The sequence below is a fragment of the Nipponia nippon genome, unplaced genomic scaffold (assembly GCF_047370975.1).
Source record: "Nipponia nippon isolate SJK-2023a ecotype South Korea unplaced genomic scaffold, ASM4737097v1 scaffold_1, whole genome shotgun sequence".
NCBI classification, from domain to species: Eukaryota; Metazoa; Chordata; class Aves; order Pelecaniformes; family Threskiornithidae; genus Nipponia; species Nipponia nippon.
The window spans coordinates 23,986,587-24,008,966 of NW_028262290.1; the positions used below are offsets into that span (position 1 = coordinate 23,986,587).

The window sequence follows — 22,380 nt, forward strand, 5'->3', positions numbered from 1 at the left end:
GGGTGTGAGAGCTAGGCTTGTTCAGATGGAAAAAGAGAAGGCTAAGGATGGTGGTAGGGTATCAAATTACTGTTTCCAGTTACCTAAAGCAGGGTTATGAAGATGAAGTCAGACTGTTCTTGGAGATGTATAGTGAAATGTTGAGAGGCAATGGTTAAAAGTTGTATCAAGCAAAATTCTGAATGGATATAAGGACAAAAACTTGCCAGAGTGAGCTAGTTAAGCACAGGACAATTACCCAGAGGGGCAGTGCAACCTCCTTCCCTAGAGATAAAGAAAGATTTGACTGAACAATGCACTGAAAAGTCTGATTTAGCTTTGACATTAGTGTTCTTTTGAGCAAAAGAATGGCCTCCAGAGGCGTCTTCCAACCTAAATTATGTTTTGATTTTTACAATGAAATAATTAGCAGGTGTGAAGTATGAATAGCCATGTGCAGGCTCCAGACTTCATTCATTGAGATGAAAACAGCAGCGTACAATATGTGTTATGTTTCTCTCTGCAGACTGAAGGAGAAACATGAGGATAATAATAAATGTGCGTATATTAGAGGGTGGGGTGGCTTCATATAGGCACATCAGACTACAGAACTGGACAAAACGTAACCAACTATTGAATATTACATTTTCAGTATAGTGAATCAAGATACAGTTTTACAACTTATTAAAGAGAAGACAAACACCACCTTGAACCAGAAATACTCCCATTACTCCTTACAGGAGACCTCAGTAATCCAAGGGAGATATTAATGAAGAACGGGTATCTTGGGATGCAGTCAACAAAAAGCTGTCTGAAATTATGTAGTAAATTGCTTTTAAGTTTGTACAGTCCACATCAGTCATGTAGCACTTCAGCACAGCATCATCTCAAAATTAAAATTCTTGGCCCCCATTCAAATCTTCTGATTCTATCCATTCCACTGACAATAGGGAAACAGTGCTCCACAAATTATTTATTGAAGACATTCCCATTATACTTATTTATAACATTCATCTCCAAAAGAGGCCCTGTGTCTGCAAAGCATCCAAGGAAAAGAAAGATACACTGCATTTCTTTCCTACATCTTTCATGTTTTAACACGGTAATGAGACAACGCCCTTTATTTCCCTCTATCCTTGGGAAGGGATAAAGGAGGACGGGATGACGTGATGCCTAGATTAGCAAGGTATAAACAACTTCTGGGGTTTTGACAGGGTGAGGAGAGAGGAATATAAGTAGTTTGGCTCCTCTAGAGCATTCCCCGCTTTCACCCAGACTCACACATATGCTGAATCTGTGAGATTCGGGAAAGGAAGGAGAAAAGTTTCTTCAGCTCTTCCATTAGCTAGATTCTTGAAAAGGAAGAGTTGATTGTGTCTTCCTCTTTAACTCTCTCCCTAACTCTTGTTCTTATTTGTAAAGATTTCTCAGTGAATCTAACCACCATTCCAGTGGAGTTAGTGCCTTGTCACGTATTAACTTCTAGTGTCTTTAAAAGATGCTGTCAGCCTGACTAGATTCCTGGTTTTGAAGATAAGAAATACATATTTTTTTCTTAGGGAAAGGTTTTCACTTTATTTTCTCCTATTTTTTTTATATCAGCCCAGAAGTTCAATAATTTAAACTTACAAGTCTGTCACAGTTAGTGACTGACCTTTAATGAAAACTGAGATATCAGCTTCCAGAAATAAAGAAGAATGACAAATTCAGGAGATAGTTGCTGAACACTGTAAAATTCCAGAAAAAAAGGAGAGATTAATTGTTCAGAAGATGATGGATCCTTCATGATGTACCCATCACCGTTCTTACTGAAGAAGTATGAGAATATTCAGAGGTGGATTGAATCTTACGGACTTGAGTGAAGACAGTTAATGTGAGTAGTGGTTACCAGGCACAGCGAAAATTTCATAGTTTACTGGCTTCAGTGAAGCACACAGTATAGTACGTGAACTGATAAGAAGATGCTAACACTTCAATAAAAGTTAAAATTAAATGCCAAAGAACCTCAAAAACCTACTTCAAAATTGATTTCCTTCATCATTTACATAAGATAATTCTCCTTGTACATAAGATGTTGCAGAATCACCTTAGTCTAATTTATTGAATAATATTCTAGTTAAAATAACACATTCTATTTTTAGAACAACATTAGAATGCATTTTAAAGCTGACCAAACAAACAATAATAATACACCTATTTCATTTATTCATATATAATTTTGTCTAGATGATGCAAACACCTGACCAGAGCTATGGTACTATAAAAAAAACAGCTCCAAAACAGGCAAAAACCTACCTCAGTGATGCTACTGGAAGGTTCCAATCCAACCATATTGGATTGTACCAGCTGCTGAAGAAGTTGTACTTGAGCCACATTGAGAAAGAAATCCAGGTTTGTTGTCACATTCACTTCCAAAGAATGACCACACACCAAAATTTCCTGTGGAGAAATTAGGGGAAAATAGTAGATAACAGCTACTGGGGAAATAATCTTCAGCTTCTATATAATTGTATTGTGATTCTCTGCTGTAGTCAATGCTTCAACATTTTATATAGTATTAATTAGGTCTTTTTAGGAGAAAGTGGTGTCTCAGGCTTCTAAAGAAGGATGAGGTTTATTCTTTACTTTGCTTTCAATAGCATAACTATTAAGATAAATTTTGCAAGAGAAGCATCTTGTGTGTGAGGTCTTGTTTCCATCTCTTGGTAGTATCAAACAGTGGACTGTCAGATTCTGTTTTTTATTTCCTGGCAATGACTACAGTTCTCCTTTCCTTCCAAGAAAAGGATGTACTTTTTTTTTTTTTTTTTAAACATAAACTCTGCTTGATTTGTAATGAAATCGTGTTGGAACTCACTGATAACCAACCTAATTGATTTCTCTTTGCCTGTAAACCGTTGTTAATACCTTGGCAAAGCTAGCTGGATGGCCACTGTTTTATTGGTGTTATCTAGCACAAAAGAAACTCTTCACCACTGTTGGCAAGCGATAAAGAGATGAAAAACAGAACCAATGCAGAAGGGTTGCTTAATAAGTAGAAGTACTGCCCCTTCTCATGAGAAGGTTGCACAATGTTCAAGCTCTTCACAATCTAAACTAGACCTCTCCCTTCATCAGTGAATGTCACCCAGGGAACAGATAACAAGAAGAATGTATGCACAGAAAACATTGAAATTCTTGAACTTAAGCATTAGTAAAGCTCAGAGTTTTTTTTTTTTTAATTGAGTAACTTCTACGCATCCTAGCCACCCCTTAGGTGTTCTACTTCTTTTTTACATTAAATAATTTTCCATCTGCCCTTGTGATGATACTTTACACAAAATATGAAGCTGTCAATTTTTTCTTTCTATACTCATTAGCTATTTTCCAACAATGTACACCTATTGCACGTTGCAATACACACCCCTAATACCCTTTACACTCCTGTACCAGTTTTGCTCTTCCCAGGAGGTAGCTGTTATGAGAAATACTCCCTGTGAGATGACAAAAACTTTCTGATATTTCCCCTACATAAAATGTTTTAAATTCTTGAGCTACAAACTAATACCAAAGAGGGAGCCAATACCTTTTGCGTGTCACATTCTTCACAGACTAATCATTAACAAGCTGATCCACAGACTGGTAAAAGTGATTGTTAAATCTGGAATACCTTGAAGTACCCACAGTAATGGTTGGGGAGCGGACACTTTGTGGGAATTTGTGGGCTTGAAAATCCGGCTAAAAGAACTCAGCTCAACTTTCTTCCTACAGATAGTGTATAGATTGCATTTTCAGGCTTCTTTATGAGAAGCTTGTGAATACAATGTTTCGTAATGTTGTACTATAGCACCTCTTCTCAACACCTTTCCATCACAAATCTTTTAAAAATGTTGCTGGAAATCATTAAAGGATTCCCATTTTCTGAATTGCAAACAGGCTTATCTACCTCTGGACAGGATGCCTTTAATATTGAATGCTATACACAAATTCTTTCTCCAGCAGAGAAAGAACATTTCAGCTAGTGATTAAGACTTTTTTTCCCCCCCAGTTAGCGATCTCTGTATTTGAAAACACCTGGACACTTAAAATGGTAGAACAGTAAAACATTAAGATCATCCACATATTAAAAGTTATGCTATTTCTGTTCACATTTTGTACTAACCTCTGGGTGCAAATTCTCTGCAGCATCAATTTTTGTAAAAATAATTGCAGGAGCTGCAGTTATTCGAACTGTGAAATCTGTTAAAATTGGAGTTAAAATTGCTCTCCTCTCCTGATGCCGCCTTATGCTAAAAAAAAAAAAAAAAAAGGAAAAAAGATTAAATCACATTATAAATTGTTGAGGAGGAAAAACTCATATTCTTCTTTACATCTAGCATGTAGCACAAAACTGCTTCAATACCAGCTTGGCATTTGATTGCTACCTCAATAAGCATTAAATATCATCACTACTAATCATGTTAATTTCAATCTTAAAGGCAGACTTCTACCTTTATTTCACAGAAGCAGCATATCTAAATATTTGACTCTTCAACCCATCTCCAGGTAGACAAGTTTGATATTTGATATTGCTTCTTCTACTGTTCAACGAACTATACAAACTCATTTGAACAAAGACACAAAGTTTATTATCAGTATTTTTCAAACTTGCCTGTGGATGCCCTTCGCTTCATGAATAGCTGTCTGAAGCCTCCATAATATTTGAATTCATGCATTAAAACTCTGGGGTGAAAAAATTCTGCACACAACAACATAACTGACACAAAAAAATCAAAGACATGAAAAATTGACCTAACAAACCCAATGAAACTCTAGGGCTCACACATTAAATTTATAATAACTATTGCCCAAGATGTTTAAAATGTCTTGAAAATGGAGGGATGTCAGTCTTCCTCCACTGCTTCTGTCACTGGTTGCTCTTAGTTGGTACCTTTTCATCTAAATATCAATGTTTGCTTGCCAAGAATATTTGTGCCATTAAACTTTATAATTGCATTTGTTTTCGAGCTGGGTGTTTATTTTTTTTCCTTTAGTCAAATACTAAGCCTAGAGGCACAACCCTGTTATAGATGGATCACTAATAGCTTATGACAACACATTCCAAATAACCAGAATCTTCTGGGTCAGGTCAAATAAACTATTGCCACAAAATGCCATCTGAGAGCCTCTGATCAGGAAAAAAAAAAAAAAAAAAAAAAAAAAATGTAATGAGACCAAGATGGTGCTCAGCCCCTAAAAGAGGATACAGCTCAAATTCCTGGGAGAATCCTTCCATCAAGATAGTTTTTTGATAATTCTTTTAACTTGTCATCATTTATAGAAATGCTAAATACCTGCATTTCACCAAGGAGAACTCCAAAAATCATCAAAAAGTTATTGGTCCAAGGCAAGTTTTCCAATGCTTACAAACCAGAAAATGTGAAACAATGCAAGTTAAAAGTATACACTAAATTATGCAACTATCTATCATGATATAAAAGAAAAGACTGAACTACACTGCCATATAGAAGAAGAGAATAGATCTATGCAGGACTTTTCAGATATATCTGCATGTCAGTTAGGTATCCCTGTATTACTTTTAATCTTGCCATCTCCAGTAATTGAGACATGGCAGCTCGGACATTAGCATAAATCGCACAAGTGAGCCAGACACATGAACTACGCAATTAGACAATTAGTCCTTACCATCAGCTAGAGTTATCCATGTTAATGTCATTAAACAATATGGTTATATGGCCATCTATGCAGAAATCTCTGGACTGCATGTGGAATAGGTAATTAAATCCCTTGATTAAAAACAGGTATCGATACACATAGTCTAGTAAAGGTAATGGTTCTGCAATGGATTCTGTTGAAAAGTACAAAATCTCAAATACTGATGGTTTGTAGGCCAAGAGTTAGGCCAAAAAGAAATTAAATAGGTATCATAACTTGACCGTATTTCAGTCAAGTTCAAAAGATTCAAAATCCACAGATGACAATTTACTGCTTGGACTATTTCGATTTTGATGCTTCAAACTCTACCAACAATTTGCTTAAGTGTCGTCAAAACATGTAGAGAGCATGGCGATCTATAAGGGAATATAAACTGTCAGATGTGGGTAGGCCTTAAAGCTTTTAAATTTATTTAGGACAACAGTATACAGAAGCTAACAGCAGATGCTACAGAGCACAGAGCTCCTATTTACTGAGCAGAAGTCTAATAAACTTTTACTTCAAATGACCTTCACGAACACTGCTGAGCAGGCTGCATGCTACCGTAAGTAGTATGCAGTATGCCTAAGAGCAAGCCAATTAGTGAGTGTGAGAAAACTACCATCTTACGTTAAAAGCTTTAACGTTTTGGTCAGCTGTAGCTCTGCTGGTCTGTAATGACAGTTTTTAAAGCAAGATTAGTATAATCAGGTCCCCAAATTAGAAAGCAGACCCGTTAGTGGTTAGCATACATCTTCAACTGAGAAAATGGTCTTAGATTTTGCCAGTTCTACAAATGCTTCTCTCCCTGCCATCACCTTCACTTTAAATTTAAACCAGATGGCTTTCCACCCAATTCCTATTTCCCCTTCACAACAGGATGAGAAAGAAATGCCTTTGTTTTTGAGGAAAATGCCTTTGTTTTTGAGGAAAATGAAAGAGCTAAATAGTAGAACAGTTCTATCAAAGAACACCTATACATTAGAAAACTTCCACTTGAAGGGGCATATACTGCTAGCAAGTATAATTTCAATATATGAAAGAGAGCTATAAAAGCAAGTTACTTGTTGAACCCCAAACCCGCAACTGCTTCTCTTCGATCATTGTTCAAATTATTTTTCAGCTCATACATATTCCTACTTCTTAATTTTCAAATGTTATTCTAGTAGATACCCAGTACACTGCATCTTAAAGGACTTTTTTGGTAATACAGATTGATTGCTGATTTTTAAATTTTATTTTAAAATCATCCTTATGTGGTATCCCTGTCCTGCTCTACTTACTATTTTCTGCATTTCTAGTTGGTGAATTTGAAGCTCAGCCAAATCAAGTATTAGCAAAAATAATTGTAAGTACAAACAGAAGGCAAACAGAGCACAGTAAATAATGAAGGGAGAGGATATGAGAAAGAGCACAAAAGGAACAAAGAAACAAATTCCACTTTGAATTATTAAGTCTTCCACACTGCACCTAAGTGCACCGTTAACTTAACACAGGTGTACGCCACATGAGCTTATGAAAAAACTTGATTGTGAAGAGCGTAATGATGGCTCTATGTCTGCAGCACATTCATTCCATGGTTCATTTATCCATCTGTTATATATTTGTCTTGGAAAAAAAAGGAAAAGCTAGTACTTTTAGAGATGTTAAAGCAGTTGATCATCTACACTTAAAAGTACAGCACATTTGAAAGACCATATGCTAACGCAAAGCAACAAGGCAGCAAAGCATTTGTGATAAGGCCAGCGGGTGCCTTTTACTCAGTGCTGAATTTGGGCTCTATCTGTATGCTAACATGAACTCTGGTTATGGACCGCAGGTCCACATTGTAAAAGCACAGGACAAAAATGGTCTCTGTCCTCAAAAGCTTACAATTTAAGTCTAAGAAAACACACACCCACAGACAGGGAAGTAAAAGGGAAGAACTAACAGCACCGTAGGTAATGATATCCGTGCAGTGGCAACCTGAAACCTGTCTTATTATTTTTTGTATTAGAGTATAATAGAAATGATTTTTTTTTTAAGGATTTGGAAGAAGATATTGCAATAACTTTGTGAATGTTCACAGGAAATGCCTTTATAACACATGGGTTAGCCTAGGAGCGAGCCAGAAAGTGTTTCTTCAAAAATTAAATGCGGCAGCTCTGGTAACTGGTATGATGAGGTCTGAGGAGCAGTGAGTGTAGATGTGTCAAAGCAAATGAAAGAAGACACATAAGAGGAAATGGATAGACATAGAAGTCTAGAAGTACCCTGAAAGCAAAGACATATCTAATGATTAATATGACAAAAAATGTTGTGAAAAGAAAAGAGAAAAAAATGTGAAGAACAGAATTTTGTAATCGAAGCAACAACATTTCATTACATCAAATCAAATCATCAGTATTTGATTACATCTACTCAGAAGCATGTTGAAATTATATGAGGAAGCAGGACTGCCAAAGAGATGATGTTGCACTAATCAAGGAGGTGCGATGATGTGAGACTGGATAAGCTGCGAAAATGTGCAAGAAGGACTATCACTTGGCTGTCTTATGTGGAAAAAACTAATCGAAACAAACAGAAAATACTGGCCAGTAAGAGCTAAACATAACTAGATGTGAAACTTGGAAATGTTTGCCTTATTCTTAATCATATTTTTTTTCTTAATAATACCTTACTGAATCTAGAGTTTGAGCCCTTATATACTGAAAAAATGCATAGGTCAGGGAGAAACTCATACATTCAATACATGAATGACAATCAAAAGCTCATTTATGCCATGTAAGTTTACTATCTACAGAGAGAGAAATCCTCACAAAGAATTCTGCGACTTGAAAAAGCAGAAAAACAAGTATTAGCATGGAATAGGCAACATAATCAGTGTTCTCTGTTAGTGTGAGGCACACAAAACCAAAGATGTTACGTTGGTTAGCATGTTAACTTAGGACTTAAGAAAGATTTCTCTCTTGCAGGTTTCCCATGGAGTTGTATAAATCAGTTGATTAACTGATCCACGAAAGTATTAGGATATCTGACTACTAATGACATCATCATGCTTCAGACCTCCATCTGCCAGTGGGCAGAACAGCTCACATCCTTTCAGCTCTCTGAGGTGTTGCAAAGACACATTGTGAGACAGTGAAATAGCATAGCAACATTTTGAGGACTACCTAATGACCAAAATTAGAAAATGAACAAATGAACACCATCTAGCTGTACAGAACTATTGTTATCTAATTATACATGTTATATAATTATGCCTCAGTAAAGCTAATTTTCATCTTATTAAGATTGTTGTGCAATATTTTTTTTTGCTGTGGATTAATAAAGAAAATAACATACTCCATCTTATTGAGTAAGGATTTGTACAGTATGAATACAAGCACAACTTCAGGTACAATAAATGCAGCAACTGAAATACAGGACTGAATACAAATGTACCGCATTTTATTCCAAAAGATTCACAGTGAATGCCCCTACTTCCCTACACATGGATCTACCGATCACTTTTTCCTGGTCTTCCTTGTTAGAACTTGGCAAGCTGCACTTCAACTTTCCAAAAAAGCATGAAAATGAAAACTATTCAAAGAAAAATCTGCAGGAAACCTTTCCGAGGATCCTTGCGAAGCAAGGGTGGTATTTTGTTCAGTTTTGTACAACAGATCATTGGCTCCCTGACGCACTCAATGAGAATCGTAGAGAGCTGTTCCAGATGGTGGTATGCCAAGGACAAAACGGTAATGCAGTATATTGCCACACTCAATTCATTACCACACAGAGCAGTAATGCTTTTAAGCTCGATTAATTTTTTTTTTTTTTTTTAAACAGAGTTTATTCAGGCTGCAGGAAGCAGAAGTTGCTGCTGGGAGCTGTAGAAGGATTGCACAGGGACGGGGGCGAGGCCTCAAGAGAGGATATATTTCTTTATTTCCTTCAGGGCTGTTGTTTTTTTCCATTGAGAGGAGGGAGAGGGAGGAGGAGATCTGCAAGCTGAAAAAGCAGTTTTCAATCAAGAAAACTTCTTTTGGTTAAGTACTCCCAGCTCCCCAAATGCTATTTGGTAAAGGGAATAAATGTGGACAGGTTTCATTTGTACATAACCTTATTAGAACTGTCTGACTGTTTCCAGTATTCTTCTTATATATTACACCATCAGGGAGCTTTTTATAACATCTACAGTGAAGTATAAACATTTCATAATGGGAAGAGTTATGATCCTTGATCCTCAGTACAGCACAGCATTTGGATGTTTTGTTCTGAGAGAGGGCACCCACCCTACCAGAGTGCTCCAGTTCCCCCATTCTTCTTGGGGTGACCTGCGGAGGCACAGGAGGCATCACACCAGCACTTCACAATGGCCCCTCTTGAAGAATTTTACACTAAATACCTTGAAATATGCAACACTTAGTCTCAAAGCAAGACTGCTTGCTTTCCAAATCACAATGTAAAAGTTTAAAAAAAAAAAAAATCAAACCCATGAGATATTAAGTACCAGAAATATTGAACTTCAGAAAAAGTAGTGGGAAAATTTGAAGGATTTACTTTCTCTGTAAAGACTGTTAAAGTATTTAAATGATAAATTATGTCAAAAGCTTTCAAATATTTGTTTGTATGATATCCATAGATCTTACATTTAGAGTGATTTGGTTTTCATACAAATTTTTACAAGACCAAATTTCAACCCAGTAGACTAAATTACAATATAATGTATTTCAGAATTTTTACAGGTATTTAATTTATTTTAAAAAAATACAGTAATGCTTTTAGAAATAGGAGTGAAAAATTAATGGCTGGTATCTATGCTGAAGTTTTCTGTAAAGTAACTGTTATGAAATACTTGGATATAGGTTGGATTCTATACCGCACCATACAGCACCTAAGAATTAAAAAATGAGGGAAATGAATCTCAAAAAAGAATCTTAAAACCCAGTGAACCTAATAAATGAGAACACTGGGTCTAAACAATAAGTAAAACCAAATAGAAGTATATCAAAACCAAACAAAGAAATGAACCCTAAAATAACTCAGCAAAAATCATTCATTATGTTCCAGGTTAAACATGTCTAAGAAACTTAAAGAATTAAAAAAGAAAACAGTATCACAAATAGGTCAAAGAATAAAGCAGCTGTGGTAGTTGCAGGAAATCTTAAGATAAACTTCACCCTGAAAACACTAAGCACCATGTAAAACACCATGCAGCCACCCTCTGGGTGCATGCTGGAAATAACTCAGCGGATGGCAGAGTTCAATGCAGGTTCTTCTAGTTCTCAGCACACCACTTCCACAGATCATAAAATAAACCCAGATGCAGCAAAACTGACTGCCAACTAAAAAGCAAAAATGCAAACATACTGAAAAAGAACTGTAGTAAATGTGTAAAATTTTAAGCCAAAAGGACAAGAAAACACTCATACCAACTTTCTCTTTAAATGAATTCAAGCTGGAATTAAAATACTGTATTGCATACCAGAAAGGAAAAGCTAATGTATTTAATTACAACTGATCTAAATTAAAACCCAAGATTCATTCAAAAGCAATTTCAAAACAAACATACTTATTTCTCAAACACATTGTAATAAAATTTTATTTTGGAAGTCTGCTGAGGAAAAGAAGAATGTCCAAGCAGTTATAAAAAAAGAGAACTCAGATTATCTGTAATAGCTGCTTCCCTTATTCTTATCTTAACAGCTTTTCAGGAATCCCACCAAATTTCCTTTCCAAATCTATAACCCTAAAGCTCAGACCAAAGTGTGCTGGCAATATGATTTCAGTCACCAATGGGAAGGAAAAGGAAAGCCAATTCCTCAGTGGCTGGTTTTGCTAGCTTAACTTGCACATTGGCCCGAAGTCCTTTGGAGATTAGTGTCATCTTATCTTTCAAGAAATGCCAGTGGCCCTACGTTGTTTTGTGAGAAAGAACTTCATGGGCAACTTGCCCAACATCAAGGTCCAACTAGAAGGTCATACACATTTTTTCAAGGCTAAGGATTTAAAAGAAAAATGGTCTATGGAATTATAATAGTTAAAAAAAAAATCATTAAGACAGGAAAGAAACAGATGACCTTATAAATGAAGAACAGATACTGTGTTTAAATTTTTATCTGTACTCGTGTCACTCCTCCTGGTTTTATCATTACTTTGGTTAGATCTGCTTTTCCTGCCCTCTATTTTTCAATGATAAACTGGAATTTATTCTTGATCACATCGTTTTCCTGCACGCACTCCTCCAAAGTGAGCTTATTTGCTCTCTTGGTCTTTAATCACATTCACCAATTAGAAAGCTCAGTCTGCATCCCATCCTCACGTAGCTTCTTTTGTCACAGCTTTCAGAAAAATCTCTGGGCATCCTCTCATCTCCCCTTTTTTTGAAAGTTAAACCAGCAATAGTTCAATTTTTGTCTTTCCTTATGATTCTGCCTGTTGTTCTCTATCATTTTTAGGAGCTCATCCCTCAATTCAGATAGGAATCTTATTTTAGGAACCATAAAATTATGCACACGTTTCATAAAAACTGGATTGTTTTTTGCATGAATTAGATATAAAGGACTTTTAAATGGAAATAAATAAATAAATGTGTGGGCAAACAGGCATCTTCTAGCAGAAATGTGTCTAAATCGACAAAACGACTTTTGAAAGCTTGCTCTTGGCCATCAGACCTTACTCCTGTCACTTTGAAAAGAGAACGCTGACTGCTACACAGTCTATAAAAATTTAGTTTTAAGCCATCTGTATGAGTTCTTAAGTATAAAAAAGTATATTAAAACTAAAATTAAAATTTCAAATTTTCACAAATTACCAATTAACCCCCCTATTTTATATTCGAAAACTTTAAAATTTAAAATACCACGCAAGTGTACGCACACTTTATCTTTCTACTAGAAAGACAGAAACTAGAGGGCGGGGCTTTGCATGTGCATATCATGCAGTACATAATAAGGGAGACTCAGCTGAAATATCTCATTTTCAAAATCCAGCTGGTTTTAGTTACAGAAGTGCAAAAAACAGTTCAGAACCAATAGGAAATGTTCTGCTTTATCCTCCTCTAACTTAGAAATGTCTAAGCTGGTTTTACTCAAGCTTTGTAAAAATACAAACAAAGGAAGTTTAAAAAAAAAAAAAAGAAGAAAAACCAAAACCTCCCATTGCTTGTAGACTGAGAAGCTGAAGTCTGAGCCCTGGAGTTATTTTTATGGACATACGGTAAGCCACTCAGAAAAGAGCTTATAATGGAACCAAAGGCACACAGTAACTAGACAGTAACTACAGTGTAACAATAATAGTAATATGCATCTCAAATATATAATCCAAAACTCCATGGAAATATGCTTGTAATGTAAAGCAAAAACAATACAGAATTATTTGATTCAGATATACTGCAAATGATATCTGCAGTTTGTGCTATGTAATTCTAGAAAAGAATAAGTTAAACAAAACTTCCTACCTACTGGCCATGTTCCATTCAAGTGCTGGATTTTGAGAATTTCTTTCACTCTCTGTCAAAACCCCTCCTTTTCCATTTTCCTTCTCTGGTTTCAACTGATTCCAATGAGCAGTACCAATGTTTATAGACTGAAGATCTATTTGATATTGTCTGTCTTCAACCTCTGATCCAGGGTCTCGAAGTATTCCTAGATTCAGTGCTCTCCTGTAATGCCGAAGGAAAAAAAAAAAAAGAAAGAAAAAAAAAATCAGCAACAAAGGTCAAAATCAGACCAATCAGATATTCATTAAAATACAAAATTAAGAAAATTAATTTATCGTTTTTACCATTCTTGACTACATCTAAGCATTACTTTAAGTCCATATCTTGAGAAGTATCCAGCTGCCTCTTTCCTATGGAATTCAATGGGAGATATGGAAATAAATATATTCCAAAATTTAGCCAGATCCACCAAAGTTGATATGAAATCAATCCATTGACTTCACTGGACTTTCAATTAGGTCCATATGAGCAGCCTTTGGGGAAGCAGGACTAACTCATATCTACTGAATAGATAAAGGATGTCACATTCGAGTCCTCAAAAAGAACAGCTACATATAAGTATTACAAACAACTTTATTGTGAGACAATTGTTCCACTGTTCAAACTTAACAAAGAATAAAAATTAAAAAGAACATTCCAAGATGATGGAAAAACAATTCAATCTTTTAAACATGGAATTTCAGTACAGTGCTTTGTTATTAAAATTCTTCTGACAAGTGAGAAAAAAGCATTTTTGAGTGAACCACATTACTTGTGGATTCTGCTAAATTCTACTACATTTGATTTTACGAAATATTTCAATCTTGAGCTGAGCTTGGGAAACAGTCACACTCAACTTCAACAAAGCATTCAAGAGCTATTGGATGAGTGGAGGCTACTAAGACCATTCAGTTTTACCAGTGATCAGTATTAGAGTAGTCTCCTACTACCATTTGTGTTCTGCTAATAAGCACTAGTATATCTTCCAAAAAAATTATCTTGCCCTTTCTACACTGGGAACAATATAGCTTGATGTTATAATAAAAATGCACAATTGAACTCATCACTTTTGTTTTTCAAAACAAGGCAGTAAAGGGAGCAAGGGGATCTTAAATTTTTTGCTTTGAATCTATGATCATGTCAAATTGTAGCCTATTTTTACTGATTTCATACATCTGAATTGAAGCTGCAATCCCAATGCTGCCCAAATCCAAACACAGTTGAAACTACTAATAGCATTGCCATTTTCACCAATGGAGTATGGTAGCAATTAAGAAAATTAAGTAATTAATCATATCTACCCCCAGAGGCATGTGAATGGCAGGAAAGCCTTTTTGATCAAGTCATTCCTGGTGAGGCAGTGTGATGGCATTGTTCAGTAGCCCTGTAACTTTCTTAAATGCTTAGCAGAAATACACTGAAAATCTGTTATGTCAGTAGTGGTGTTTCAAAATTAAATGTGGTTTCTTAAAACTCCAGAATGTGTTTGTCAACTTTCCACATAGAGAGATCTAACCACAACAACTGTGTCTTGTATTATTCTTTCTAGGCATTATTTCATCAATGTGAATGCAGTTCTGTGTGTGTGTTTGTTTTTTGTTTTTTTCCAAAAAAACCCACAGTAGATTATTGTATGACCCAGTGTCTATTTACATACTTTGTGTAATGCAAGTAAATATTGGAATATATGTTTTGTGGGATATTACTGAAAATAAAGCACCAAATTACATATTTTATGTAATCTGCTTAAGTATATAAAATACAGAATATGATACTAATTTCACCTGCATAATGAATTCTTCTTTCCTGTACTTCAGAATAAAGAATATTTTTCATTCATTCTTTTATGAGCAGCTTGAGAATGTGCGTTAAGCTGCACCTAGCACTCTATTCCTTAGGCTCATTCAGCACAACCATGACCTTGTGAACCAAATTCCTAGAGCAAAACGTGGCTGCATGCGCCAACCTGAAACTCCCCATTGTGACAATGGCTTTCTTCCCCTCATAAATTTACTTATTTAAATATAAACCCCAATGAAATCACTCTTTGGCACACTTTTTTAGGTGCAACAAAATATATAGAGGTCCTATTCAGACACAAGGTGCTAGTGCATTACATTGCTGGTATAAGATTTGTCCATTGGATCTTTTTTTATTTGATCCAATTAATTTTGTAAAATCTCAAGGACTGGATAATGTTTGTACTGCTTTGGGATATCACAGCCTAATACTTTCATGCTGATATAAAACCTGCATTTTCATGCTGTTCCTACTATTAATAATCTCCTGTATATAATACAAAACTTCCTCTGATCCTTTAGATACACCTTTGAAATACAAGCAAATTGTGTTTCTATAGATTACCCATTTCAAGAAACACATTTTTTACACATACATGTAAAATAGGAGGAGTAGTTATCAATGCCTTGATGTTTCAACTAAGCTGATTATTGCTTTCAGAAAGTACATCCTGCCAGTTTTATACAATGACCAAAATATAGCTTTTTCTCAAATAAATTATATGCATACAGGCATTTACATAAGCACTTATTTCTTGTTTTCCATATCAACTAATTTCCTCAGTACTTCCCCAATTTATTAGTTGTATACTTCCTAGAAGGATGAGAAGTTAAACCGCAGTAGAATTGGCCTAATCTTAAGCATACATGCTATGTATGAACTCTGCAGCCTTTTTGATTCTGCAGCTTTCAAAATCCTTGCAGCAAATAAAATCAGGGAAACTGAGTAAGCCAAATTCACGAGTTCTCTACCCCCAGCATAAACACTGTTTTACCAGCTGAAATGTACCATAGGGGTTATCATTTTAATTGGTTCCCCCTTCTGAAAACAACTTCACTGTCCCATCTGAACCTTTCGGCAGGTGGTATAGAATGAAACAGTTGGTCAACAATACGGTAAGATCATAAGCAACCAAAGATGACCATAAGCATGTCACAGGAAACACAGCTTTAATGCTTTTCTTTTTAAAATTGATTTAGTCTGGGTCAGGCTTTTTGTATGTTTATATAAGAAACAGCTCATGTTGAACCAGTTACTACATGCTGCTGAATAGGCATAATTCTGAGACCCACTGTAAAGAAGTTAAATGTATTCACTTATAGCTCATCTGAGACCTACAAAAAGCTAAACAAGCCAGGAAAATGGCATTTAAAGACTATACATTATGTAATGATTAAGAAATATTCACAGACTTTACACACAACAGCTAACTTTTGTTAGCACTTACTAGATCTCTGTGTGCACTGGTTTCTGCTTCCAGGTACAGAGGTGACAAACCTATCAATCCAAATTTCAATTATTAAAGGTTTTGTCTGGTGGTAAAATATTCTTCCTATTCTAATTTAAAAAGGAAACAGACAGTAAGCTTGAGCCAATATATACCCTCTACTTTATAGGGGTAAAACCAGTGGCACCTTGTTAGACCTGGATATAGATGCTATGCAAAAGGACCCCTTCCTCTTCTGCTTAAGCTTGTGGAGTCCCAGCCCAAACGTAGTCTGAAAGCCCATCACCTATGAATGAGGCATGACTGAACTAGTGTAGAAATCACAGCAGTATTTATCACTGACCTAATGCTCCTTAACTGCCGTTTTCCCAATTCAATTCAATAAAGTTTCCTAACTTATTCTCCTAGACAGGCCATCAAATGTGTTATACCAAACAGGGGAAATTGAAACAACTGTTTCTTAGGGAAGCAAATGGACCACAGTTCCATGTGGAGTGAGATGCTATAGATGTTAAGAAGGACACAAAACAAAAATGTGGTAAACCTAGAACATCTATGAATACAATACTGGCCTTTGAAAATGCTGAGCTTCTATCAGTAAAACCCCAAACAGGAATCAGCTTTCCAAAGAAAGGCAACTTTTTTTTTTTCTTCCCTTTTTTTTTTTTTTTTTTTAATTATAGCAAGTAGATGCCTCTTTGTCACAGGCAAAGAAGCTAACGCGTGAGCCACGGGGAGTGAAACAGAACCTCCCCAACATCACAGAACATGTGTAGAAGTGATCTTAGAACAGGGATAAAATAAACCCTGTAGCATGACAGTTCATGATGGAAGATTTGGATTTGTCTAAGTTTGGAGAGATTAAAAATATACATTTGTGAGGAAGACCGAAAGAAGAATGAGAAGTTAAGGAGGAAAAAAGGAGGGCACAGGAGTGGATAGGAGGGAGAAGAAAGACGGGATCAGGGCACTAATGCTGAAATTAAAGAAATGCAGCAGGTAAGAAAATTCTATTATTGCAAGAAGAGCAGAGGAGACATCCTTAGGCAAGAAGGGAAGGTCCTGATAAATTTCTAAAATTTTGTACGTGATCCTAGCTACACATTCTGCCATACTGAGCAAGCTCCATATCTTTCCCAAAGGGTAGCCTCAGCTTTGCTTCCCCACCCTGCCATCTGTCCATAGGGAGACCTGTTCGTAGTTTAACAAACATAGTGCTTTATGACTGCTGGGATGTTGGAAACCGTTTATTTTAGTCTGGGTCAATAGAGCAGGCTCTCAAATGCTGTCAGCAGTAAACTCCAGTTCTCACCATTTCTGCCTCTTTTCCTCAGAACTATGCCACATATGAGTGGCTTTGCTGGCAGCTGCTGCTTCTCCCCTCTCCAGCTCAGCCTCAGAAGAACTCAGCTACTGCCCCATCTCCACACTTGCTGGCAGCATACTCTGGATTGGATACCAGCAAATTTTTATTAAATACAAATATAAACTGAGTACACTAAGGCTCCTTTGTTTAATGCTTTACTGATTAGCAAGCGATACTATTTTGTTCGTATGTCTATACTCACTTCACTTTTCATTTTAACATTACATTTAATCTTTACAGGAATTTGTTTAACAATGAAAACTACCTTCCCCCTGATTAGCTCGTGTTGTGTTCTGTACAGCCAGATACATTGGCATTATCTACAGAAGACACTACATGGCAGATGTCCTATAAGTCAAAGTGGTCAAGGTACCTGGGTTCATCTTCAGATGTGGAAGACACTTATAAAAAGAAAACATAAGTGCTAGCTCCATGAGCAAAGTAAAAATGACCGACCGACCACTTCTAAACATTTACATAGTGGACAAATACATCACATTACTAACAGAGAAGAAGTTATTAATTGAATGCTAACTGAATACGTTTTGCAGTCATCAACGGTCATACTTCTAACTTTATAATGATGTGCAGTGTTTATAGCTTTTGTGAATAGACATAAATCAACTTAGAGGTAGATTACTTGTGCAATTAGTATGCTGAAAAAAAAAAGACAAGCAGTGACTGAAACATATACAAAAATTTAAAAATTTCTTTGATTGTGCTAGACTGCTTCAAACAATTGAAATAGTGAAGCAAAAGTACAAGTACAATGGGTAATTTTCCTCTATTTTAAACTAATGTTGGATAAATGTCTGATTTGTATATCTTAGGCACAGCTTCCATTTTCGTTCTGTATACCTATAGATGAGTATCATGGCAAAGAGAGGAACTGGTATAAGTGTAAAAAAGCTAAAGAAGAGGATGAGACACCAAGTAGCTATAAAGATCTTTAGGTAATACAAGGATAAGCATATTGTGGAAATTATGGAACTTGGTACCTTCAAGTCATCAAAAAAAAAAAAAAGATGATTCAATGATGGATTAGTGTGTGCTAAGACATCATTCAAAACAGGAATGTCAAAGTGCTTGGTGGAAAAAAAGACAATTGGATGTACAGAACAAATCATCTACCTCACGATCAGCCAGAACAGATCATCAAATAAGAGAGTACTAAGATTTAGCTGAGTGTCATTACATGTCTTTTAGTCTCCTCAGCGTCAGAGTCTGAAATACGTAAGGACATGTTACGATACGTGTTTAGAAAATTCAGCCTTGAAAAGGAGTTTGATCTACTGCTATTTCAAGACACTCTGAGCTTCTGGACACTTCAAGCACAGCACAGAATCTACTACTATGAAGATCTCGGTTCCTGGAAAACAGAGAAGGACATTAAGAGAAGGTATTCAAGATCTTCAGCAAAGTTATCACACTACTCTACCTACAACTGTTTCTCTTAAATATCTCCAAGCTAGGTATTAGTCAGTCACATTTGAAACAAATGTAGATGGGATAGACAGAAACACAGACTTATCCATTCTCTCGCTTCTAGACTTTCCCAGTTGTGCAGCAATAACTCTCCTAGAGAAAATAATAACAGTAATAATCAAACTACTTAACTTTTTTCCAAAAAAATCTTACCAAAATATGCTATTTTCTTTTTACTGATGCTTTTCAGTATGGCTTTTTCTTGCCAAGTTGAAGTAGATAGGTCTTCCCTTGCAATTACTTTGTAAGCTTTTTCTTAAAAATAGACACCACAGTCAAAAATCTCCGTTCTTAAACAAACTGCTCAGAGATGAAAGACTGTAAAATCATAATCACTTTTCCTTTGGCTAACTACTTTGTGTCCTTTACTTGATCAGTTTCATCAGTTGCAACTATTGAGTCATACAGATGTTTACTTTCATCCAAAACTGTTTTAAAAAGGACTGGTTTCCACTGAGCTACCATAATGCAAGAGAAAAGAGATTTGGTTTTGAACATATAGAAGAAGAAATCTGGAGAACTGAATTCAATGGTTGGTGCTTATTTTGCACATGTGGCTGGTACTCTCTCAAAAGGAATAGAAGATGCTGTCTCGGTCAGAGCTTGAGGACAAACCTAACTGGACGCATGGACATGTAGAAGAGTTACGTCTGCCAGGTATTCATACACTGTGCACAACAAGGTCTGGGACTAGGGAGACTGCTTGGGCAGGCCTCCTGTGGGCCTGCAGGACATGTTTCTCTCTCTGCAAGGCTAGAACATACCAAAGGAAAATAGGAGAGGCAGATTTCATTCCTAGTCTCTCTAAACTCACTTATGTGACTCTAAGCAACAAAATTAACCTCTTCAACAGTTTACTCATATATATCGTGGGCATAATGCCACAATGATGTTGTGAATATAATTAATAAATTGCACAGAAAACATTTTGAGATCATCAGATATACAGTGCTATAAGAACGCAAATACATAAAAATATAAAAATTAACTGCTGCAATTTTTATCATGATACTATTTATGTATACTATTTATATAACTACTTAAATATTTTTATTTTGAAACCCAGTAGGTACATATTCAGAGGAAAAAATAACCACACCCCCTCACGCCCATTAGTTACAGTGGTGGTGCCAGGTGGGTGCTACTATAATTCCATTTGCTATCCATTTAGGAAGGTCAGATTTTAGTCAACTGGACCACAGCAAGGTCAGGGATTGGTAGCAGTGCATTGATCATATAAAAGCTACTAAACACATGAAAGGAATTACAGTAGATCACACATCAAACATTTTGGCCCTGCGCTTCCTTCCTCTAGTCCTACGGGTAGGAAATGCTCTACATATCCTGTGAGGTGACCAGACGTTTAAAAGTAGCCCCTGGTTCCAAAGGCTCTGGTACAGTAATTGGCTGAAAAGAAGCTGAAGAACTTCTGCAGTGCAGTTGTCTCCTAGAGTTGTATCTGGAACACAGTATGAATGATCCTACGACGATAAGGTATGGTATGGTAAACTATAAAGTAATTTCAGTCTCTTTGTCAAAAAATAAAAAAGGCATAAAATGAAACAAAGCTGAAGTTTGCAGCTGTGCATTTAGATGTCATCTGTTTAATTACTTTTGTAATTTTATTGTTTAAATTGCTCAGCAAAAATAACAGCATGAGCAAGTCTGCACTTTTAAAGATCAGTTTTTCATTTTTATACTGTTTAATATTTAGACAGTTTGAGGAATCTTGTTATAGTTTTGAAGCATTCACCAAAATTCAGGGAGCATAGTATAAATATACAGTTGACAGACTGTATAAATGGTAAGTATGCACAATTCCAAAGGAAGGTCTGTATGATATTTTTGGATGCCAAATGTTTCTAGAAAAAACAAGTGGAATAGAGTTTCTCTAAATAGAGTCAGTGAGGAGACAGCTTGAAGAGTTTAAGTGGGTGGAATGGAAGTCTGGGGTGGGGGTTAGCAAAAAAGCCAAAACACAATATAACCCAAAGACTTTTGTGCTTTTGCTTCATGGTAGAAAGAATTTATCTCAAAACTTAATGCTGTTTGGCAGTAAAAGGATCTTTAGTTTTGCTTTTTCAAGTATTTCATGTGTACTTGGTTTACCCCATAACTAAGGTAAATAATCTTGTGATTTTCCCATTGCTTTCATCCTGTACTTTATTCTGTTTTAGTTGATTCACCTAGTTTAGTGGCACAATACCTCAGTCTTTTCAGATGTTCTATAAATTCACCTGGAAATACTGAGGTTGAGTTTCACTGAACACAGTCTTCATATTTGATGCATGGAATTTCTTTAAGTGGTGTGGTACTACCTGGTACAATGGTACAACCTGGAAGACATACTGTCCACAGTGTGTTTGATAAGCTGACATGGGACGGGATCTCTTTTCACTGTTGTGTCAGTATATCGAACTCATACCTGGACATCAATCAAATTCCATACAAAGTAGTACAGAACATTAGAAAAAATACATACCAGTTTTTCCTTTATATTAAACAATGTGTAGTAATGCTTATTTTCAGCATGTGTATATTGTAATAGATGATGTTTACAGCATAGATAGTACAACAAGAAACCACTCTATAACACGAATATTCAACTTTCCAAGTCAATTCACATTTATCTTTGGCACTGATTAAATTAGTTTCTCAAGATGCCACTTGTATTTTCTTTTTGCAGAATCACTGTATTCATAATGGCAAGCTGGAACTATTTTTAAAATACTGTATATGATATTGTAAAATATGTCAATAACAGTCTTAAAAATTACCTCCTTTAATTTTTCTTTTCTGAAGTCCTTGCACTGCTTTTTCCATTTAAATATCACTGGGAAACTGTCCTAGTAGAAAACTCATTCCATATTCCATTATGAAATATATTACCTTTCATGTTAAAACCAGTATTTCGTATTCCTCAAAACCCCATTAAACTATTGCTAATGGCACTTCCAAATTCAATATAAATCTATGCCTAAGAAGACATATTGAAGGAGAATTTACTTCTAAATACACGTTTGAAGAAGGGGGAAAAAAAGAAACAAAAAACATGCAAACAGATTTCTTAATTTATTCTCAGTGATTCTTAGAACTGCAAAAGGCAGAAATTATTTATAATCATATCAAAAGAAGAGATATATTGAATAATGTGTATTTCACATTTTTTCCCAAGAGAATTAAAAT

General features: G+C 35.7%; 1 protein-coding gene across 7 annotated transcripts in view; it reads right to left on the bottom strand.

The window, feature by feature from the left end:
• Positions 1 to 22,380, bottom strand: part of VPS13B (vacuolar protein sorting 13 homolog B) — a 483,190-nt gene that overhangs the window by 155,569 nt on the left and 305,241 nt on the right. For all 7 annotated transcript variants that reach the window (XM_087749030.1, XM_087749012.1, XM_087749022.1 and 4 more), the window contains 3 exons: positions 13,076 to 13,279; positions 4,121 to 4,247; positions 2,275 to 2,418 (listed from right to left, as the gene is read on the bottom strand). In XM_087749030.1, the coding sequence (XP_087605156.1) occupies positions 2,275 to 2,418; positions 4,121 to 4,247; positions 13,076 to 13,279 (475 nt within the window). The remainder of the gene's footprint in view (positions 1 to 2,274; positions 2,419 to 4,120; positions 4,248 to 13,075; positions 13,280 to 22,380) is intronic.